This window comes from Aulonocara stuartgranti (assembly GCF_965226115.1).
Source record: "Aulonocara stuartgranti genome assembly, chromosome: 5".
NCBI lineage: Eukaryota > Metazoa > Chordata > Actinopteri > Cichliformes > Cichlidae > Aulonocara > Aulonocara stuartgranti.
Window position 1 is genome coordinate 8,192,995 of NC_138943.1, and position 20,641 is coordinate 8,213,635.

At 38.1% G+C, this 20,641-nt stretch overlaps 1 protein-coding gene across 6 annotated transcripts in view; it reads right to left on the reverse strand.

Moving 5' to 3' along the window:
- grm4 (glutamate receptor, metabotropic 4) overlaps nucleotides 1-20,641 on the reverse strand; it is a 206,904-nt gene that overhangs the window by 69,255 nt on the left and 117,008 nt on the right. For all 6 annotated transcript variants that reach the window (XR_014276816.1, XR_014276817.1, XM_082533805.1 and 3 more), the window contains one exon: nucleotides 16,995-17,211. Coding sequence is in view for 4 of the 6 variants with exons in the window: in XM_082533805.1 (XP_082389931.1) it covers nucleotides 16,995-17,211 (217 nt within the window). In the remaining 2 variants the exon portion in view is untranslated. The remainder of the gene's footprint in view (nucleotides 1-16,994; nucleotides 17,212-20,641) is intronic.

Here is a 20,641-nt window from a genome sequence, read left to right on the forward strand (position 1 = left end):
ACAGTGCATCTTTGCTGAATCAACTACACAAGCGCTGGAATGGCTTTATAGCATGCCAGCAGCTTTATATTCATTTTACTATAATGTTATACTTGCCTTACCTACAGGGCTAAAGAACCTGGCTTCAGTGCCTTGCTCAGGCACATGCTGACAGTAGTTAAAAAGTCAATCAAGCCCCCTACAGCCTCTTCTAGCTCAAGTAGGTCTTCGAACTGGGAAACTTTCTGCTAGCCAGATCCGTTAACCTTGAGGCTACTGCTGTACCTCACTTGATTAATTAATTTATTTCTTTTGCACTTCACATCAGCAACTGCCCTCAGCAAGAGACATCTCACTCATTCCTTACAGACAAAATTGCACTAATTTCTTATGCTATAAACAATGTGAATAAAGTTAGATAATGATGAGACCTTAATTTGCCAGGGGCCTCGGGGTTCCCTACTGGAAGATTTTTTTTAATGTTTTCCTAAAGTCATGGCATATCAACCACTCAGGCAGCCCAGTTTATTTTCATTTGTGTTTAGTATGCATAAAGTTGCAAATATAAATATTATGACTGAAGGGGATTAGTGGATGAGCATTGTATTCAAAGATAACTTGGATTAACTAACGAGCAAAACAGATTTTCAGAGGCTTTGTTAAAAACTGGGAATGTGCAATGTCTTCCTAAATATTGGTTAAACTGACTAATTTATGAAGCCAGCATTGCTCTTTGGACATAACATGCACAATGCCATCCACCTTAAAAAATGTAATTCTTTTAGTACACTTTACCATTCCATTCATTTATCCATTTACAAATTGTTTTGCATGTTCTCCAAACAAACTAACTTGACAGCAACTGAAAAAGAAGTGGGAATTGTCCTTTATAAACAACAACAACAACAACAACAGATTTCGTCTTCACATGCAGAGACAACGATTCCACTTCCACACGGAGATCTGACTATTTCACGCCTGCTCTATCTTTCAAGCCTTGTCAAGAATTCTGTGGAGAATTCACAGATGAGTGCACACATTGTTCATCTCACAGTCGTACAATAAAAGGACACTTGATGGAAAAATACAGGCCAAACATAAAATGAATAACATATGACTCCAATTATGCCAAATAATGTGAATGAAAGCAGGTTCTTATGCTATGAAAGATATGTGAATCAAAGAGGCACAGTTTTACTTTATCATGTTATCTTCCGTTTTTAATTAAAGTCTTTGCCTTGTGTGCTTTGTCAAATGATTGGAGTGACAGTGTTAGTGCACTAAATGAATAGTTTTTTAGGCTGCTAAATATATTCTTGCATCATTTTTCTGCTGCAGGCACAGCAGATTTACTGGAGTCTCAGACAAGCGAATGCCTTGCATTGCAGCAAGAAGATGACTGTAAAAGAAAGAAGCAGGAGGATCACTCCTAGATCTCTGCTCTGCTATTCATGTCAGTACACTTCAGAGCTTTCGGTTCAAATATGGTAATCTTAGATGTGGTTAGCCGGCCTGTGGGGGAGAGCAGGGCTACGATTTCAAGTCTCTGGGTCAGTGCAGTGGGAGCTCTATTAAAGTGGGCTAATCCTACGGGCATAGTAACGTACCTTAAGGCAAGTGCCACGCTCTAATCTGTGCAGAGACAGAAAAGCTGATAACTTCCTACATTCTTTCCATTTTTCTTGTCTTTTGAAATTCATACATTATTCTAATATGGGTTTATGCCATTGCTTTTACTCAGTGTCATATAGATTTAACTACACTGTTTAAATACATTTTTAATCACATCTCTTCTTCTATATTAATAATAAATCCCTCTAATATTTTTTGTCTCTGAACTCTAAAATAGCACACCTTTTGTCTTTTTTTTAATTCATCCATTACCAGCGCTGAGCAGTTTTATTTGACAGCAGGAAAAATGGATTTGTTCATTTTCTTTACACCGGCATATTTGACTGAACATACTCTCTATTCTTTAGAGCTGCCACATCCTGTACAAACAATTCATCTGCCATGAAAGGCACCATGTGTTTTTCTTTGCTGTCTGATGTCGTAGATGACAAGTTTTGTAGACTGAGCAGGAAAGCTTTTTACAGAGGGGAAATTTCCTGACTACCACCAAGATAGGATACACCTATTGGTTGAAACACTCGTTGCCTTATGGCTGTATCCAGTGTGACTGATGCATTTGTCAGTCACAAAACAGGAAGACATACCTTTTAAAATGCAAGAAAGAAAACTGCATTGAGCTGCAGCCAGTAGGCGAGTGAAAGAAAGTGAATTAAACTACACATTGCACAATCACTTTTGCCTGCCTTTAGACTTTGACCCATTCTGAATCATTTGTATATCTTGGCAGCTTGGTCTCATAATTGATGCCATTCATTACATGATTGAGGGGGGCGTTTTGATGAGGTGAGTGGAGGTAACTAGACCATTGCTGAGAGCAACTTACACTGTGATGATTGATAGGAAGCCAGCTGCATAAACACTGACGTGCTGGTTGCCCAAATGCAAGTCAGTGTTATTCTCTTTCCCAGCTAGGGGCAAAGCCATTAATAAACCCTGCAAATGATGATAGCTGTTGTATTGATTCTAGTTTGCACTCTCTACTCCACCAGCCCGTCTCTTTTTCAATACTTTGCCTCAGTAAACACAGGCATCAGAACTGTTGACCCGGGTTGTCTCTGCCATTGATCACCCTGCTGATGTTGGGACACCACATTCTCTGTTTGCATGGTAGCTCAATTTATTCACAAAGCTTGCAGATGGCACAAAATCGATCAATACAACAGGAAAAATGGAAGTATGAGATTAAAACTCATAAATGTTTTCCTGACAAATGAGGTAATATCAATCCTTGCTCCTCTGCAACAGATTAACCTGTATTTTCCAAGAAATCAAGACTGTGGTATTTTACCAAACAGAAACCTGGAGAGAAATGCTGCACTGCGCCTCATGATCACAGTATGGTGTTTGTTTGTTTACCAAAAAAACAAAACAAAACAGTAAGGACTAAACAGCTTTATTTTGATCACTTCCTCATCAGGCACAATAGAACAAATGCATAATGAATTTGTAGAGTTGCAGCAGTTCCCTCACTCCTAGCTGATCAAACAAATGCTTCTCTCTCATTCTGCAAAAACTTCCCTTTTTCCACCCTTCAAATCCGCTCCTACTTTCTCTCACCCACACGTCACTCCCTTCTTCTTCCTCTCCCCCTCTCAACTAACTGCCTTGTCATATCTAATGGAAATGACACGCCCTGAGACGAAGTGACATTATGTCAAAAATTTATCCTGCGATTACTGCCAGGCTAAATCACTCTTGCTTTATTTCTCATTCTGAATTAAAATAGGAACACTCTCACAGAGACACCATAACTTCAACGAGGCTCCAGTGTAATGTCTTCAATAACACTTCGTAGCCAATGTCTTCCACTATTTCAATTTTGCTGAGAAAGTTCAAAGCCTCTGTGCCTCTTAAGTGAGTTTGAAGCCTGTTGAAGAAAAAGAGCAAAATTGTGTTAAACTTTTAGATGCCAACAAAGGGTGTCGGTTTTTTTCTACTTCAATGAAATGGCTGCCTCCTCTCACACTTGCTTTTATAGAATTACCTCAAGCTCCTGCAGTTTGTCCTGGTGATTTATGGGCAATTTTGCATTTTGAGGAAGCTGTGAAAAGTCTCTTTTTTAAGTCTAGGTTACTTTAGTTCTCTCTGGGTGACAAATATAGGCAAAATATTCCAAATTTCTAAATGCTTGGTAGGGCAAAAATGCCAGCCATATTAATGTGTTACCATCTCAATCCCATGATGTGTTTATAACCCCAAAGATGATGGTTTCAAACCACGTGATTTGGGGAAAACCCATACCTAGAATATATTAATGCAATACCTTTTTTCAGCTGTTGTCACAAAATCTAATGCTTCTGGTCAAAAATAACTATAATTCCTCGGATGTTCCCTTCAATCAGTTCTAGATGTTTCGCCTTGCCCAGACATTTTCCCGATTTCATCAGGGCTAATGGGACAATTGGAATCCTATTTGTGTCTCACTGTGCTGCCTATTACCTTATGGAAATCCTGCTCAAAATACAGCATCACTTATTTCTTTACGCTAAATCAAATTCAGTTTCCACCATCAAGGTTATTTCAGCATGCTGTGTATGGAGATTGCTTGTGCCTAACAGTCAGTGGTTGGTTCATGCCAATGTTTTCCTATCACATGAGGTACCAAAGCCTCTATTCATCCCCCTCCCCCTTGTGACAATGGTACCCCTGACTCGCTAGCACAAGGGTGCTTTTCTCATTTATTCAAAATTGACCTTTCAAGGTCCTTGTGCAGAGATGAAATGTTGTTTAATCCCCCAGCAGATGAAGAATACAGTTTCAAGAACTTGTTAGAGTTTTAAGATCACAGTAAACAGTGTAAAACAACACCATTTTGACAGAAACAGGACAAAATATTGTTTTCGCTGCTTAAAGGGACCAAGGGCTCACTTAGCAGCTCAACATGCATCAGCGAGTTACTCACAGCAATATTACTTTTCACTGTCTTTAATTATTAAATATAAATATAGGTCACACAAATGATTATTTACACCCAATGGCAAACTAAAATGTTAGGTTTGGTTTTATATGAATTATGCAGCACAATCATTATTTAAATCTGCGTGGCTAAAAAGAAAATAGAGAAAGCATAGCTATATATTTGGTGTGGATAAAAGATGGAATCAATCAGTTCCAAGTAGAGCTGGGCGATATATCGAGTTTTTAAAAAATATCGATATATTTTTATACGAGATATAAGATGTGACAATATCCTTTATATCGATATAGTCTATGTTACGTTATAATTATACTTGCGGAGCCGCAAGTTTGCCTCTCTTTCGTCCACTTTCGTCTTTACGCAACATTACTCGGCCTCGCCTCTCCTTCACTGAACACAACTCCCCCTCCTCCCCCATCGCTTCACCTGCAGGAAGCGACAAGATGGACACGGCAAATCCGTTAACGAGTTACTGCGCATCGCCCCGTGCGTGGGGCTGGACGGCGTCAACGTGTTAGCTAGCTAACCACGCTAACGAGCTAACCACGCTAACGCCATGCAGCCCAGAGGTGCTGCACGGACTAAAATCCTTTCATTTTCTCAAAAGTTGACAGCGCGCCTTATGTATGAATTCTGGTTGTGCTTGATGGCCGCGCACCGATTTTATGTGGAACACGGCGCTCAGCAATCTGTCAAAAAATGTTTTAGTACGACTTTGGTAAGCTACGGAGCTGCAGCGCTTGATGGATTGTCGGAGCATTACGGCTGAGCCTCGCGGAGTGATACGTACTGTGCTTCAACGTAATATTACCTTACTGTGTATAAGGACCATAAATGGCACCTGTTAAGAGACGTGGTTGCGAAGCGGATTTCAAACTCCAGGTTGTCAGTCACGCAGTACAAGTTGGGAACAGAGCAGCTGTGAAATCTGTCCTTGTTATAGTGCTCGTCTTTTAGTTTACATTTTGACTGCACATTTGTGAGCTTTTTGTTATGCACAAAAACAACATTGTTTTCTTTTATTTATGGAGCATTATTATTTAATAAATGCTCATAATTTATTTTTGAGTAAATTTTATGTACATCTGCTCTATGTTAATAAAAGTGCCTGTGTGACATCTGGGACACAGCTTTGACTAAGAACTCTCTTTTTGTTCTTACTTTATGGCTTTAAAAAAAAAATATCGAGATATATATCTTATATCGCCATCCAGCTAAAAAATATCGAGATATGAATTTTGGGTCATATCGCCCAGCCCTAGTTCCAAGCATATTTAAATTAATGACTCTTAAAGGTCATCCCAATCTCCAGAGAGCAAAGGTGCAACTGTCTTACATCTTTTCACCTTTTCAGTGAAGTGCATTACAGAACTCGGTTCTAATGATATGGTAAATAAAAAAAACTTTGACATCATCTAGTTTGCTGTGCATCCCGTAGTTGCACAGCCATCACAATGTTTCAACACTATTGTCAATTTAGAAAGAATGTTGCAACTATGCAAGTTAGCCAGAGCAGTAATTAGCTCTCAGGGGAGCCAGAAAAAGACTACAGCAACAATATTATCTTGTTTAACATCAGTTCACCCTGCTAGAATGCATCCTCAGGCACAGCCTCCAACTTCAGAAAAAGGCTCAGACTCTTATCTGACCTATACGTGCTTTCTATTTGTAAAGATTTTATATATGTAACTTTATTATATCATGAACCACATCTAGCAATAAAAGAAACCATTTTTAACATTAATATTTTACATTGTAAACAGTTTGGTCCTGTTAACTCCTTCATGTATTAGCTAGTTACCTCGTGAATTTCTAGGTTAGCAGAAAAGCTAGTTTGCCTCCTTGCTGAATTGTATCAGCAAAGCCATTCTTCCAGAATCAGTGTCGGTGGACAATTACAGGTTCATCCAAAGCACCATGGGACAGTTCTATGGATTTAAAAGCTCACTGCCTTAAAGCAGGATTTCTTCATTTACTCCTCTGGCTCAAAAAAAAAAAGTCTGATTGTATAGAAATCGCACTTGTCAGTCTCCAGTTTCAAATCTTATTTAATGAAAAACAATGTCTGTTTTCTAAATTATAGCCCTTTGCAGAGGAAAAAAAAAGATAATAAAATGATGAAGGTTTAATGGAGGTCTAACTTGTGATGGATAATTCACAAGAGTATGAGCATGTGGACACTTCATAACCAGGGCTTACACATCAATGGGAGGAAATCAGGACAGGATGATAGATTCCATCTTTAATATACAGTCTATACTATATTGCCTGACAGGAAGAACTACAGCAAGAGGGGAGTGTGTCGTAATTAAAATACCACTTGCACTCGCTCTATCTGGTTTGTCTTGTAACGCAATGCATCATTGCTGATGACCTCATAACACTCTTAACTAACAAGACCTAACGGTGACAAATGTTTCAACAATCACACTCTGTCTACATACGATTCAACCACCAAGCCTTTTCTTTCCACAAAAAACAGCTCACTGATTTACACCAAAGAACGCACAATACTGTAACATAAACAGAACAGGTTCACGGTTTTCATCTAAAGCTTCTGTTTTTGTGTGAGGATGTTTATCAGGATGAAGATTCAAGCTAGATGAGAAGCTGACTAAACAACGTCTTCCACCAGCTCGTTAGGAAGAAACCTGAAAGAGCAATAGTTCTGAAGGAAACTGTACTGCCAGATGTATCTGTGTTTCTTTGTCATACAAGGCTCCGTGCTGTGTAAAGAAAGTTTACAGAGTTGTGAAGCAAAGTCTGATCAAACACAGATACTATAAAGACACATAAAATGATTTTGTCATTTCTGAGGTCATGAAAGCCTCTTCAGCTATGCTGTTGTTAAGTGAGATGTTAAGACGTCAGCGTCGATAAATAGATGCAACTGGCAAAAACACAATATCCATTAATTGACTTCCTTCCCGCAAACTGTGCTGAGATGCACCTTGACCGCCTTCTGTTTATTTTAGATTTGTGTAATTATATTATTCTCGTCTCTCCCTAAGCTAAATTTTATTGCTGCTGTAATGAGCACATTTCCCCAAAGGGATCAATAACTCTCAAGTCAAACTAATCTAAAGACACTGCTCTACTGTGCCACTGGCTGCATGCGCCCAGTAATCTAGATGCCAAGTGTGCCAACCAGCAACTATTAGGGGTGCAACGATACACAAAATTCACGGTTCGGTTCGGTTCAATACTTTGGTGTCACGGTTCGATATTTTTTCGATACAAAAAATGTTCATGCATTTTTAATTTGTCATTTATTAAAATTATAAATATATATTTTAACTCAAAAGTACAGTTTTTAAATTTAACCCTAACCCTTGTGCGTGTTTTTTATTTTGACAGCGAATGCGCACCTGCGGACCACTTATGTGCAGCCCTGGTTATTTAGCTCATCATATTGCAGCCACAGAAATTATTTTGTCCATGAAACCATAAAGCTGCACTTTCTTTTTGCCTTATAGTCTGATTTGTCATAACTTCTCCGTTTTGTGGTAAGCTTTTCTTTGGCTGTCACTTCTTCACCCTGACCTGTCTTATTTGGCTCAGCATAACTGAAATGCTTTTACACGCTCACTCACATAAGCTCAGCGATTCTCTGCGCGATCAACCTCTCACATGTTTAAGCTGCGGGAGATTTCACTTGTCATGTTTGCATAGTAAGCTAACGATTAATAAGACGATGTCAGAGGAATTGGTGCACAAATTATCATCACTCACAGATCAGTGCTGTCGCTCTCTATACACAGTTCGCACGATTGCAAAGTGAAAGCAAAAAAACAAGCGCAAATTCAAACGCGACTTCAATATGTCACATATTGACAGTGGCTCACCGATGCCAATGACATAATTACCCAGCTACATTTCCGAAAGAATGCAAAAGCATTGACATATATTTTTCCTACAATAGCCCGACGGGCAGGGAAGAGATAGATTTTGGTAGCCCGACTGAAAAAAATCGCTAGCTCCAGGACGTCGGGCTAGCGATATTGCAAGCCCTGTATCTGATTGAGGAATCACTCATCTTTGGAAAAGAGAGTTTATTACAGAGAAATGGCTCTTTCCAAAATAAAAGCTATACTATACGCTTCTTCTGGGCTATATTCTCAGCAGCATAAGGAGAATCATGTGCTAACAGCTGTCTAAATGACTCGGCTAAAGTTAGTAGCATGCTTGTTGTTTTTGTCTTTGCACTAGGATGATGTCGGCGTAAATGTGCAGTCATATTCGTTGTGTTCCCACTAGTGCTTTCAGGTTAATCTCGTTGAAATGACCTTAACACCACAACATGGCAAATCTCCGTTAACGAGCTACCGCCGATCGCCCTGTGCATGGGGCTAGACGGCCAACACGTTAACGAGCTAACTGCGCTAACACACTAGTTCACACCAATGTAATTGAGCATTGCATGGCACATCCAACATACTGTTTTACTTTAGTCCATGACTCGCTTACCTTCAGGGTCATACGTCACATGAAAACCAAAATAATTCCAAACGCCAGATCTGAATGAGAGTGGGGGAGGTCCATGTTAAAAGGAGAGCTTAACTTCTGTCTCGCTAGCTTGCCCTGCGCTCTTCCTTCTGACTATGCTGTCTGTGTTGAGCGCTCAGTGGATCTGCGCTGGACAGTGCAGCCTAGGCGGAGTAGTCGAACACAGATTCACTGAGCGCTCAACACAGACAGCATCGTCAGAAGGAAAATTGATAAAATAAATTACAAATGTTGTATTGTTCATACATATGCGTACCGAACCGAAAGCACTGTATCGAACGGTTCAATATCGATACGAATATCGTTGCACCCCTAGCAACTATATAAAAACAACACATATATAAAATGGAGAGAAAGTAAAAATGAAATGAATTAACCTTAGGCTGATAAAATCATAAAATACATCTTTCCTTATAGGAACCACATATAAATTAATTAACAATAACCATTGCTCTCACAGAAATAGTGCAGCTTAGATAAGGCGAAACTACAGGAAATAAAAAGCTGTATTTCCTGTAAACATGTGCGAATAGGACAAACAATCAAGTTTGGAGTCAGTACAATAATTCTTAGGATTTGTCTGTGTTTTGTCTGGTACAATGTTGGGTTGGTTGCCTGGCATATAAAAGGCAATGTAATGCATTTATTAAACAAATATTTTCACATGGTTTTGTGTGAAATCATGAAATTACTCTGTAAGCTCTTGTATTTGTACAGAAACACTGCATACTCATTCTTCCATGAGTTCACTGGAAAATGTCCAAAGCTCTTTGTTGTACAGACAATGCATGCGTGTATTAGGCATTAGTGTAATCTAACTCTGTGTTTGAGTGACTGTATATGTTTGAGTGAGTGCCAGAGAAAACTTGTGGTACCAGGTTTGGTCACACTGCAATACCACTGAGGAAATGTTGGCTAAGGAGTGCAGCAATGCACACATGAATTGAAATAAAGTAACAGGGTTCATTATACAAAATTATGTATTTGTTTACATTATTTATGATATCCAATATTTATGCTTTAAGGAAAATGACCTCTGGTGGCTCAACAGCTTTGAACTAGTGTCTGCACAGTAAACAGTTTTGTGAAATGCAAGTTCTTTTCCTAATTTTAACTCAGTTGTTTTTTTCTCAGTTGTTGCTGAAACATAACCAAACCACGAGTTAGAACGAGTGAGTAAAAGAAAAGGTTCAAGTAAATAAACTGGAGTCCAGTCTCTCAATGAACAGTAAAATGTGTCCATGCCACTTTCATTCCACCTAATGTGACCTTTGTCTGACCTTTAAAAGCATTTGTTTCAGGAATGCTTACATGGGTCGTTTCAGGCGGTACTGTAGCAACAAATGATTTAGTTGAAGGACCTGTTGTTTTTTTGTACATTACTCTTCATACTTTACTCTCTGAATAAGACACTACAAATGTCACAGGTCTTATAAGAGACAGACGGAATATTAATGTCGGACATGATTTTTACCTAATCTTTGAAAAGAGGAGCTCTGTGCCCTTAGTGTGTCTAGAGAGATGCTCAGTCATTACATTCCTTCAAGTGAAGCTCCTCTATTAAGTGAACTCTGAGTGACCTCTGTAACCTAACCTAAGGAAAAAAATCTCCATAGTAACATCCATAGGATCGATTCAGGGCAACTGCATACAACATCACTATCTTAATGAGCTTCTTAATGCAGTTTTTGATCAAAGTGGGAATTCAAATATGTTTATTATTTTTACATTTAGTAATGTTTTTATCAATGTTGTTGCCAATACTCACCTCTTGTTTTTCTAAATGGACTGAGCAATTAGTACATTTTAGAAATCCTCTCTGGGTTTGACATTGTTCAGTTAAATGCTAATGCAAACCACTACATCAGCAAATAAATATAGCTGTGTAAAAAAAATAATTCCACCCTGATTAAAGCTAAAACGATTATGTTGTAGGTAAATAAGATTTAAGATTTTAATTACTTGATATCATTTTTATGTTACAAAAACTTATGTTACAATTTTTTGATGGTCATTTTTTTTTTATGATTTTTTGCTTAATTTGGTTCATGCGTTGACCAGGGTAAAGAGCACCAGGGAAAGTAAGGAAACTGGCTTTGGAGGCATCTTTTAATAAAACTATTGGACAACATTACTGGTTTTTGTGAACGCCAAAAATTGATGGAAATGTTTCCTACTTCGTAATTAGGCACATCTGTTCAATTGCTTTTTAACACAGGTTGTGGGGAATATGTTCTTGGCTCCTTTGTGCCTGTAACTGAGCATTGTTCAAATGTGATGGCTAACCTGTATATAGTTGATGACCATGTTCCTTTAACACCACAATGTACCCATCTTTTGATGGATGTTTCCAGGAAGGTAACATGCCATGTCACAAAGCTCACATCATCTCAAACTGGTTTCTTGAACATGACAATGAGTTCATTGTACTCAATGGCTTTCAAAGTCTCTAGATCTCAACCCAATAGAGCACCTTTTGGATGTGATGGAACATTAAAGCAATTCGGAAGTGTCTAATCAATATTTGCAATGTTAGTGCATTTTTCTTGCACAGTAAGAACTAAATTGAGCAACTTTGGTAACATTTGAAATTTTAAAATCTTTTTACATTTTTTTATTTAAATATGAGCCTTCAAAAATTGAAACACGGCATGATTGCACAGCAGTGACCAACATATCAAACATGTATATACATATACATATACATACATGTACATGTATATGTACAGTATGTATTTTTGTCACTTTAAACTAAGTTAAGATTGCAACACAAGATATCATGTTGCTTCAGAAACTGTCATGGAATCGTTACACTACTGTAATGTAATGTGTAAGCCTATTCTAATGAAGCTAATATGAAGCCATTAGAAAGTGCTCAGTGGAAGCTGAGAAAATCTTATCCCCCTGACAAAAGTGCTATTGATATGTTCTTATGAAAAGGAGCTGTCTGGATTATCTGCAGAATTGTAATCCAGATTAGTTGCCTGAACTGTCTAATTTAAATTATTGTCTTATGTTGCGTAATTGAAATCTGTCTTCTTCTCATAAGTTTGGAATGATGGACTTAAATAAGTAGACAGACAAATTCAACTCTCTTTGAAAGTTAAAATCAGTTATATGTCCATTTTTTGTCTAGCTTTATCCAGAATTTTTCATGTACATAGTCATTAGGAAAACTTTGCCACTCATCTTATATTCTTGGGGGAGGGGGGGGGGGGTATCCTTCTTGTACACCAACCTGATTATCTCCTGTTGCTGGGTGCAATGCTAAAGCTATTGAATGTCACTTAAATGTCATTCTGTTTTTCTCTGACAACCAAACAGACTACCAACTAGAAACAAATTTGATGCTCATAGTTTTAAGTCAGTAACCTCATTTTATTGTTTTTGGTGTCCATGTAATTATTCATATACTAACCTTATCTATAAAAATTCACACAACAGCCTCTTTTGTGGCCAATTTGTGCCACATCCCCCGGGTAGTTCAGGCTAAAATAAACTCCACTTTCCCCCATAACCTCCCCCACACCCTAATCCGTTGCTTTTTTCCCCCTGCACTTTTGATTGAATCTGCGTCACGTATTTCTCCATTTTTGTCTTTGTTTTAAATATGTATTAATGTGCATTGACATTATAAAGTACAAGCTGCCACAGAAGAAGCAGAAAGGGAATGATGTCACATGAAATCATTTGGTCAGCTAACATTTCTATAGGGTATTACTTAAGATCGAAGTTCAAATAGCACTTGGCTAAGGAAATTGGCTTTTATAGTGTCTTTGCATTAAGAGCAATATGTAACCATTACGTCCCTGTCAGAGAGGGAGAAAAGATGGAGAGTGAACTGCTAGAGAAGAAGAGTGATGATTATTTAGCCTTTCGTTTTCCCTAATTAAGCAATGACAAGTAATTGTTCAAACAAATTGCAAGAGGACATATCTGAGGTACTCAGGGGTCATTTGCGTTATGTCAAATAATAAATAAAGACATAACTGCCTGACACATCACACACGGGTGTGAACTAGAGATTAAAAGGCCATACAGATAGAAACAGGGACATCGCTGTGTGTGCTGTGATCTCTTCCCTGGGTGACTGCGGTCATTTAGAATGCAGATGTTCACAAGTCTGTCTGTTGCTCTGGGTGGAGCCGTGCTTCTATCTTATCCTGTTACACAGTCTACAATACTTTCCAGTTTCTTTACCTTGCAGCTTTCATGATATTCTTCAAAGAGTGCATCAAATATTTATAAAGCAGTAAGAAGAAAGCGTGATCTAGCTTATTCCCCTATGCCATAAAACTCCATTGTTGTTACACTATTGCGTTGAGTGGTGCATTACTGCATTACGATAAACACAAGCCCTATGCATCTTAAGGCTTGCTCTAATGCACAAACTTATTATCAAAATTCAGTACTAGTGCACCACATATGGTACTGTGCAAAAGTCTTGAGTCACCCCATATCTCTTCATATTTTGCTTAGTTTGTACATTTCTTATCAGCATGAAAATCAGTATTTGAAATGAGCATCTTTATTCTATAAAACAACCTGAACTCTCTTAGGTAAGCTTCCTTGTAATTTCTTTAAGCAATGTGATGGCAAATTTTTAATGATTCTGGTCTTCCGTGTGTTAAGCTGATGATGAAAAGTTCTGACTGTATTGTGTGACAATGGTGGCTAGATAACATGTGCTTGGATGATTCATGGTCCAGCACAAGGACTAGGATGAAAATGAGTGAAGAAGCTGCCAATATCCAAAGGACTTTGAAAGACCTTCGAAAACCCTGGAGAACTATTTTTCAAGACCACTTTGAAAATTGCAAGAAAGTCTGGCTACTCCAAAGCAAAATATAAGGAAAGGCAGCTCAAGATGTTTCCACAGTGCTACATGTATTAATCTTTAAATAATACTGTAACTCAGACCTGCAAAGTTGTGCACAAACACCCGGTTGGTGTTTTAATATTTTCATGGGATTTGTTATTTATGACATAAATATAAAGCCTCACCAACCTTAATATTTAAATGTGAACTGCTTTTAACCTGAAAGATCATTTCAGTAAGAATCAGTTAATAAAACATAATTATGCATTTTCCCCATGTGTTGAGTTCATACTTTGTTTTCGCTCACTAGGCATAACAATCAGCCCATTCTAAAATTGTCTGTTCCCTGGATCTACAAATAAACCACCCAGGAGCAATGCAGAGTTGTTTGTGCTCCCCTTTTCTTCTTCTTCATTTTACATTCTCCACATGGGCTTATTCAGCCCAACTCTGTGGCTAACACTTGTAATCCTCATCACATGGGGGTAGCAGTTACTCCATTAGCAGGGTTTTTTATGTTGATGTCAGACAGGCCATTGGTTTGCAAGGGAAATCTTGTTAGGGTTCTTATTGACATTGTGTTTCATTAACTTGATTAATGACATCTATTGGGGCATGCTCCATAGTAATCAACGTCTCTGCAGAGAAGGGCAGTCTTCAGCCAGAGATGAGCTTCTACTGCCCAGAACTGACTGGTCTTTCTGTCTCCTGTTTGTTTCCTAAAGTCTGCACTCGGAAAGAATCGTACATTCATAAATACGAAAGTAGTAAGCAATAAGAGACCATTAAGTAGACCCCAGATGACCATTAGGAAGTTTCCATTTCAGAAACTATGTGCGTTTCATAAAATAGGTCCTTTGAAATTGAAGAATAAAGCATCCGGTGGCTGCATCAGCTCCATGTAAGATGTTCCAAATTATCTGGTGTTATTAGAACCTACTATGTCCTCATTGTACTGCTCTTTGCTTTGATGTCTTTGGTAATTTAATATAACACATTCATTGCCAGCAGAGAAAACATCTGCTAGAATGTAGCAGTAAAATACAAGGTGAAAAAAGGGGATTTTTCCAACATTAGGTGTAACTAATACACATATTAAAATTTAGTATGGCAGAAAAAAATATTTATGTCAATTGCTGTTTGACAAAAATACCAGGTTGTTTTATTACTTCCACCAGCATACTTTTTGCCTGTCCTGTCCACAATCCTCTGTGCCATTTACAACTAAGCAACTAAGTGCATCAAAAGTTCAACATTACGATGAAGTAGTGAGTCCCAAATGTATACACCCTCCATGCAGTATTACATAGTTTAAAAGGGCATAGTGAAGGTAAAAATAAAAAGTATGTGATTTGGAAAGCTTTCTTTTTTTTAAACAAAACAAGTGACTGCTTTTCGTGTCCATGTATCCTACCACAGCTCTTACAACCATCCCTTCAGGGTGGGTCACATCCTGGGTCAGTATATGGGAGATGAGAAGCTTCTCATCTCAGACACTACACAGAAATAAACACTGAAGGCCACTGATTCCCAGCTCGAGGCACTTTTTGCCAGAGAAGAGGGATACAAAAGCAGAGATCACAAAACCCCACCTGGAATTCATATTTACCTTTCATCATCTGCTTTTTACCCACATTGTACTCAGTCTTATTTGCTGGCTCTCTTAAGGGAAAGCTGTTCTGGTGAAGCTCCAAGCATGTGGCTCCTGGGCTGCCAGGGCTGCTGCTATGGGAGCTGAGTCAGATAATTTGCCCGTTCAGGTTATTTTCTTTATTCAGCTCATGACAGTGGCAAAGTAGGAGAACAAGTGCAGCAATGAATTAGCAGAATACTTCAAATCCACAGTCACAGGGATTTGCTCACTTAATATTGTGAAAGCACACAGTTTCAATTAAGAGCTCAAACTAAATTGTAGCAGCTAATATCTATGATTTTTCTGAATAATTTATATAGATTAGTGTGTTTAGAGAGATATGTACTGAGCTTGAACAATCCCCCAAAAAATTGTGTTGATAATACAGTTAAAGTCTGATCCATTTTATTGTAGATAAAAAAAAATATAACTAAACATATTATAATAATGCTATTTATCTAAAACAAAATAGCCTTAACGTTTTGGCAGTGAAACGTATGAAATGCTTATGACTGTTCTTTAATATAACAAAGAAATGAAAAAATATTTTTAAAAAGAAATATAGTCTATGAAAACCAAAATTTTTGCTGATGTCAAAAACATTTGGCCATGACTTTAGTTCAACATCACTTTGTAGTTTGTTTAATTCTGAATCCTCTACTTTAACTTTATGGCCTTCTCCATTTTGGTATGTTAGAAGCCAAAAGTGACAAAAGGGTGGACTGCGAAATAGGCCGGATGGGCTTAACATGGCCACATATTTAAGTAATTGCATTAAAAATGTTCCAAAAGGCAGCCAACATAAATGAAACTTAACCTTGAGACCTAAAACATTTGACTAAGAAACTGACACCCTGTGAAGTTCTCACATATGGAGAAATAAGCTCTTTGTATTAAGCTGTACCTATACTTTTTAAGGTAAGCCATTTTACATTGGACTTTATAAGGAATAAACTGCTGTTGAAGACAGCCTCAACTGGTCATTCCAGGTACTACAGTTCACTTACAATGTAAAGCACCTTGAGGCAGCTGTTGATGTGATTTGGTGCTATATAAATAAAATGGAATTGAATTGAAAATCTGTGTGGGTATGAAACATTTTACAGAGTTGTTTGGCTTTAATAAACTTTAGTGTAGATTACTGTGATTGGCATTGTGTATGGGTGCATTGTTAGGTGTATATTCTAGATGTTAATTAGCAACTTCTACATATGACTGATATTGTCTCTATAGCATCACTCTTGTAAAACTGAATGGTGCTTCAAAGCCATTCATATCATAATTATATGCATGGTAACAACAAACAGATGTACTCTGTGGTATTCAAGTAGACCTCTGCATATGCAAGTTCTGGGTTGAAATCTAACATTTGACCTCAGTGGCTGACTTTTGCTAGCTGTGTCACTGAGATATATCATTCATCAGTGCAGCAAGCTCAAATAGGTGACACCTTCCCACATTGGTGTGCAAGTTATGCAGTAATGATGTACAAGGCCAAGTGTACTCACCATCCTCCCGAGACTTCTGAATGAAAGCATCAACACCGCTCTCGCCATAGTTCCCCTCTGAGGCCACTGTGGAAACATAGTTCCAGCGCATATACTTCACAATATCTACCATGGCCTGGGCCTGGTAGGTATCAGGAGGCACCACTCGGGAGAAGAAGTCATAGCGGGTGTTGTCACTTAGCTCTGGAGCTGTGGAGGCATAGCTCACCTGGGGTATCTGCACAAAAAGAAGTAATAATAAAATAAGCTTGAAGGAGCTTCTAGTAAAAGGAGTTGTGGGATTGAAGTGAACAGTATCAAGGCAAAGCAATGCACACTTACTTGTGTGTGCTTTTCAACTACAAGGGGATCAAAGTGCTTTACATAAGACATAAAAGGCATTAGGACAAGATATAAAAGAAGCTCAAAGCTATACAGTAATAGCAGACACAGATAGGATTTAAAAAGAGTACAATAAAAAAAAAAACACAATAAAAGTAAGTGACATATTTAAAGAATAAACAATTTAATTTAATAAAGGGCACTTGCCCTAGAGTTTATAGACAAGTTTATTGTACATAAAAACTGAATACTGCTTATCCACTTTTAGTTTTGACTAAGGGACAGTAAACAGACCTTCAGAAGAACAGGAATGTATTGTAGCCTGAACCATTCAGTGCTAATTGGAATCATTTCACAGCCACTCATTTAAAACGAGGAATCGATACAAATGTGTGAAAACTCAAGTCATATCAGCCACTTGATCTTGGTCTCAATGTAACAGCAATGTTCTGAATAAAAATGGTAAATGGTCTGTATTTGTATAGCGCTTTACTTGGTCCTAAGAACCCCAAAGCGCTTTACACTATACACAATCATCCACCCATTCACACACGCATTCACACACTGGTGATAGCAAGCTACAGTGTAGTCACAGCCACCCTGGGGCGCACTGACAGAGGCGAGGCTGCCGGACACTGGCGCCACCGGGCCCTCTGACCACCACCAGTAGGCAACGGGTGAAGTGTCTTGCCCAAGGACACAACGACCGAGACTGTCGGAGCCAGGGCTCGAACCTTCCGATTACAAGACGAACGCCCAACTCTTGAGTCACGATCGCGGCTCAATATGTTGATGCAACTTTCTAGATATAGTAGTCTGGCATAAATCATTTTGTTTGTCATGCATCCTTATGATAGTAGCCCAATTTTGTGAATGTCTTTTAAATCACGTCTTAAAACCCACTTTTATTCCTTGGCTTTTAACCTCAGTGAGACTTAGTTTCTTTTTTTAATGCAGTAGTTATTTAATTAATGATTTCACTCTTCTTTTATTTGTTTTTTATTTATATCTCATGTAATTTTATTTTACAGTTCCAATGTACAGCACTTTGTGTCAGCTGTGGTTGTTTTAAAGTGCTTTATAAATAAAGTTGATGATGATGATGATGATGTAGTCATTGAAATTGAAGCACCAATACACCATTTTTTTCCATTACCAATTGGAGCTGAGATTCAAGTTATTCAGGTTATTTCTCTTTAGACAGTTATCAAACAACACCCTGCTGATCCATTTATAATACCCAGCATCACTAGTCCCTTATGCTACCGTAGGCTGGCCAGAATATAAATTGAGATCACGAGTATGTCACACATTTCAGCATGGGTCACTTGCTGGTATATTTGTGTACCACAGAATGTCCATGCTTGGCTCTAGCTTCTACAGCTAAGCATGATAGAAAATGATATAAAAATAAATAACTGAAGTATTGTACAAGCATTAGATTAGATTAGATTAGATTAGATGAAACTTTATTAATCCCTCGGGTGGGTTCCTCCGGGAAAATCAGTTTCCAGTAGCAAAGCAGATGTGCAAGATGCAAATTTTTCTGCTCCAACTCGATCAACGATTTCACTGATGTGTGCACCAAGAAAAACAATACACACACACAAAAAAAATAAAATAAAACATATAGGTGAGCTAAAGCAAGAAGCTTTTCTTGAGTGACCATAATTTTATATAAGACTTACTCTTAGCTGGTGTTGTGTTTCTCAACACAAGAGGCTGTTTTCAGGGATTTCACCAAGGCAGTTGTTGTGATAGATAAACTGTGTTTGTGTAAATGGAATTTTTCATCCCTATGGGTCACACTGAACAAAACAGACAGACGGCAGAGGTGTTTCCTGGTAATGATACACAGTGTGCCTTTTTGATGAGGATCTGTCGTCATGTTTTTGTGTCTCTGAACAAAATGAGGAGAAGGTGCACTCAGTGAAACATGAGCCTAATGAAAACAGCACTGTTTCCCTCCAGATACTTCTTTGCCACATGCAGCATTTCATTATCACTGACAGACCTGTAGGCGCACGCACACACAGATAACCCTTGAAATGAAAACATCTGACTTAAAGGCAATGTCCTCCCAACATGATGAACACCAGAGTGGCCTAACGCCCTTCTTTACATTACAGTATATCAATAAAAATGAAGAACTTGTCTCCACTCACCAGTGGCTGCAGATCAACCTTGGCATTGTAAATACAAATACATATTCGACAAACAAAAAACAAACAAACAAAAAAAAAAACATAGGTACGGCATGTTCATGGGTAGTTAGTAAGAAGAATCTGGAAGGTGAAACTAGTAAGTATGCATTATGATTTATGTTTGAAAATGCCTTAGTTATTGGGTTAGTATGTACCATGCACCCCTTGCCTTGAAATGTGATCATGCAAAACTGGTCAGCCAGGAATCAACCTGTTAAACTTCCAATTAGTAGATGACTTGTTCTATCTCCTGAGCAGGTCCTCTATTAAGTTTAGTCAAAATTTTGTAAAAACTTCACACGCTGAACTAAACTAAAGATAAATCCTTTGGGAGCTAAAAATTGAAGCAGTTTATCAACCTGCTTACCTGCATCACATCATAATCAGAACACATCGTGACCTCTATAACAATTAGCTTTGGTGTTTTTGTTCTCTTTTCTGCTTTAATTATACTACTATGACAACAAGCTTATGTTGCATTGTTTCATTTTAGATTTTCCTTTATTTCCTAATTTATTTGTTTTCATGTTTCAGGTTGGATAATGGGTGAAACATGGTAGAGGCAATATCACCTTCTTGAATCCTTCTCAACAGCAGAAAAACAAAAACTGGTCAGAAGTGGGGGGAATAAAAATGCAACCAACTACATTGCAACAGCAAACAAAAAGAAGGTAAGATAACTGTGCAGTGGCTTTAGGGGAAGTCATGACAATTTGTGAATGGCCCAGCCAAAGTATAAACTTTAACTTCACAGAACATCTGTAGGGAGACCTGAAGACAGCAGTTCTCTGAAGTTTTCACAGGCTCTGCCAGGAGGAATGGGATAAACTGTCCAAATCCAGGTTTGCAAAGCCTGTAGAGACTTACCCAAGCAGACTGCTAGTGTAAGCTGTAACTGCTGCAACGCTGGTTACTTTTATCATGGGTTCTTAAGTCTGAACTGACAGAGAAGGGGAAAAATCCAATATTATAGACTTAAAATTGTTAAAACAATACTGAATACTTCCTAAAGCGATGGCATGTGTACATTTTTGTATTGCGAAATAAAAAAAACCAAAAAACACAAAAACTCTGAATATGTGACGCTCATCTGAGGCCAAATCTGAGGTGAAGAGGGTTGGT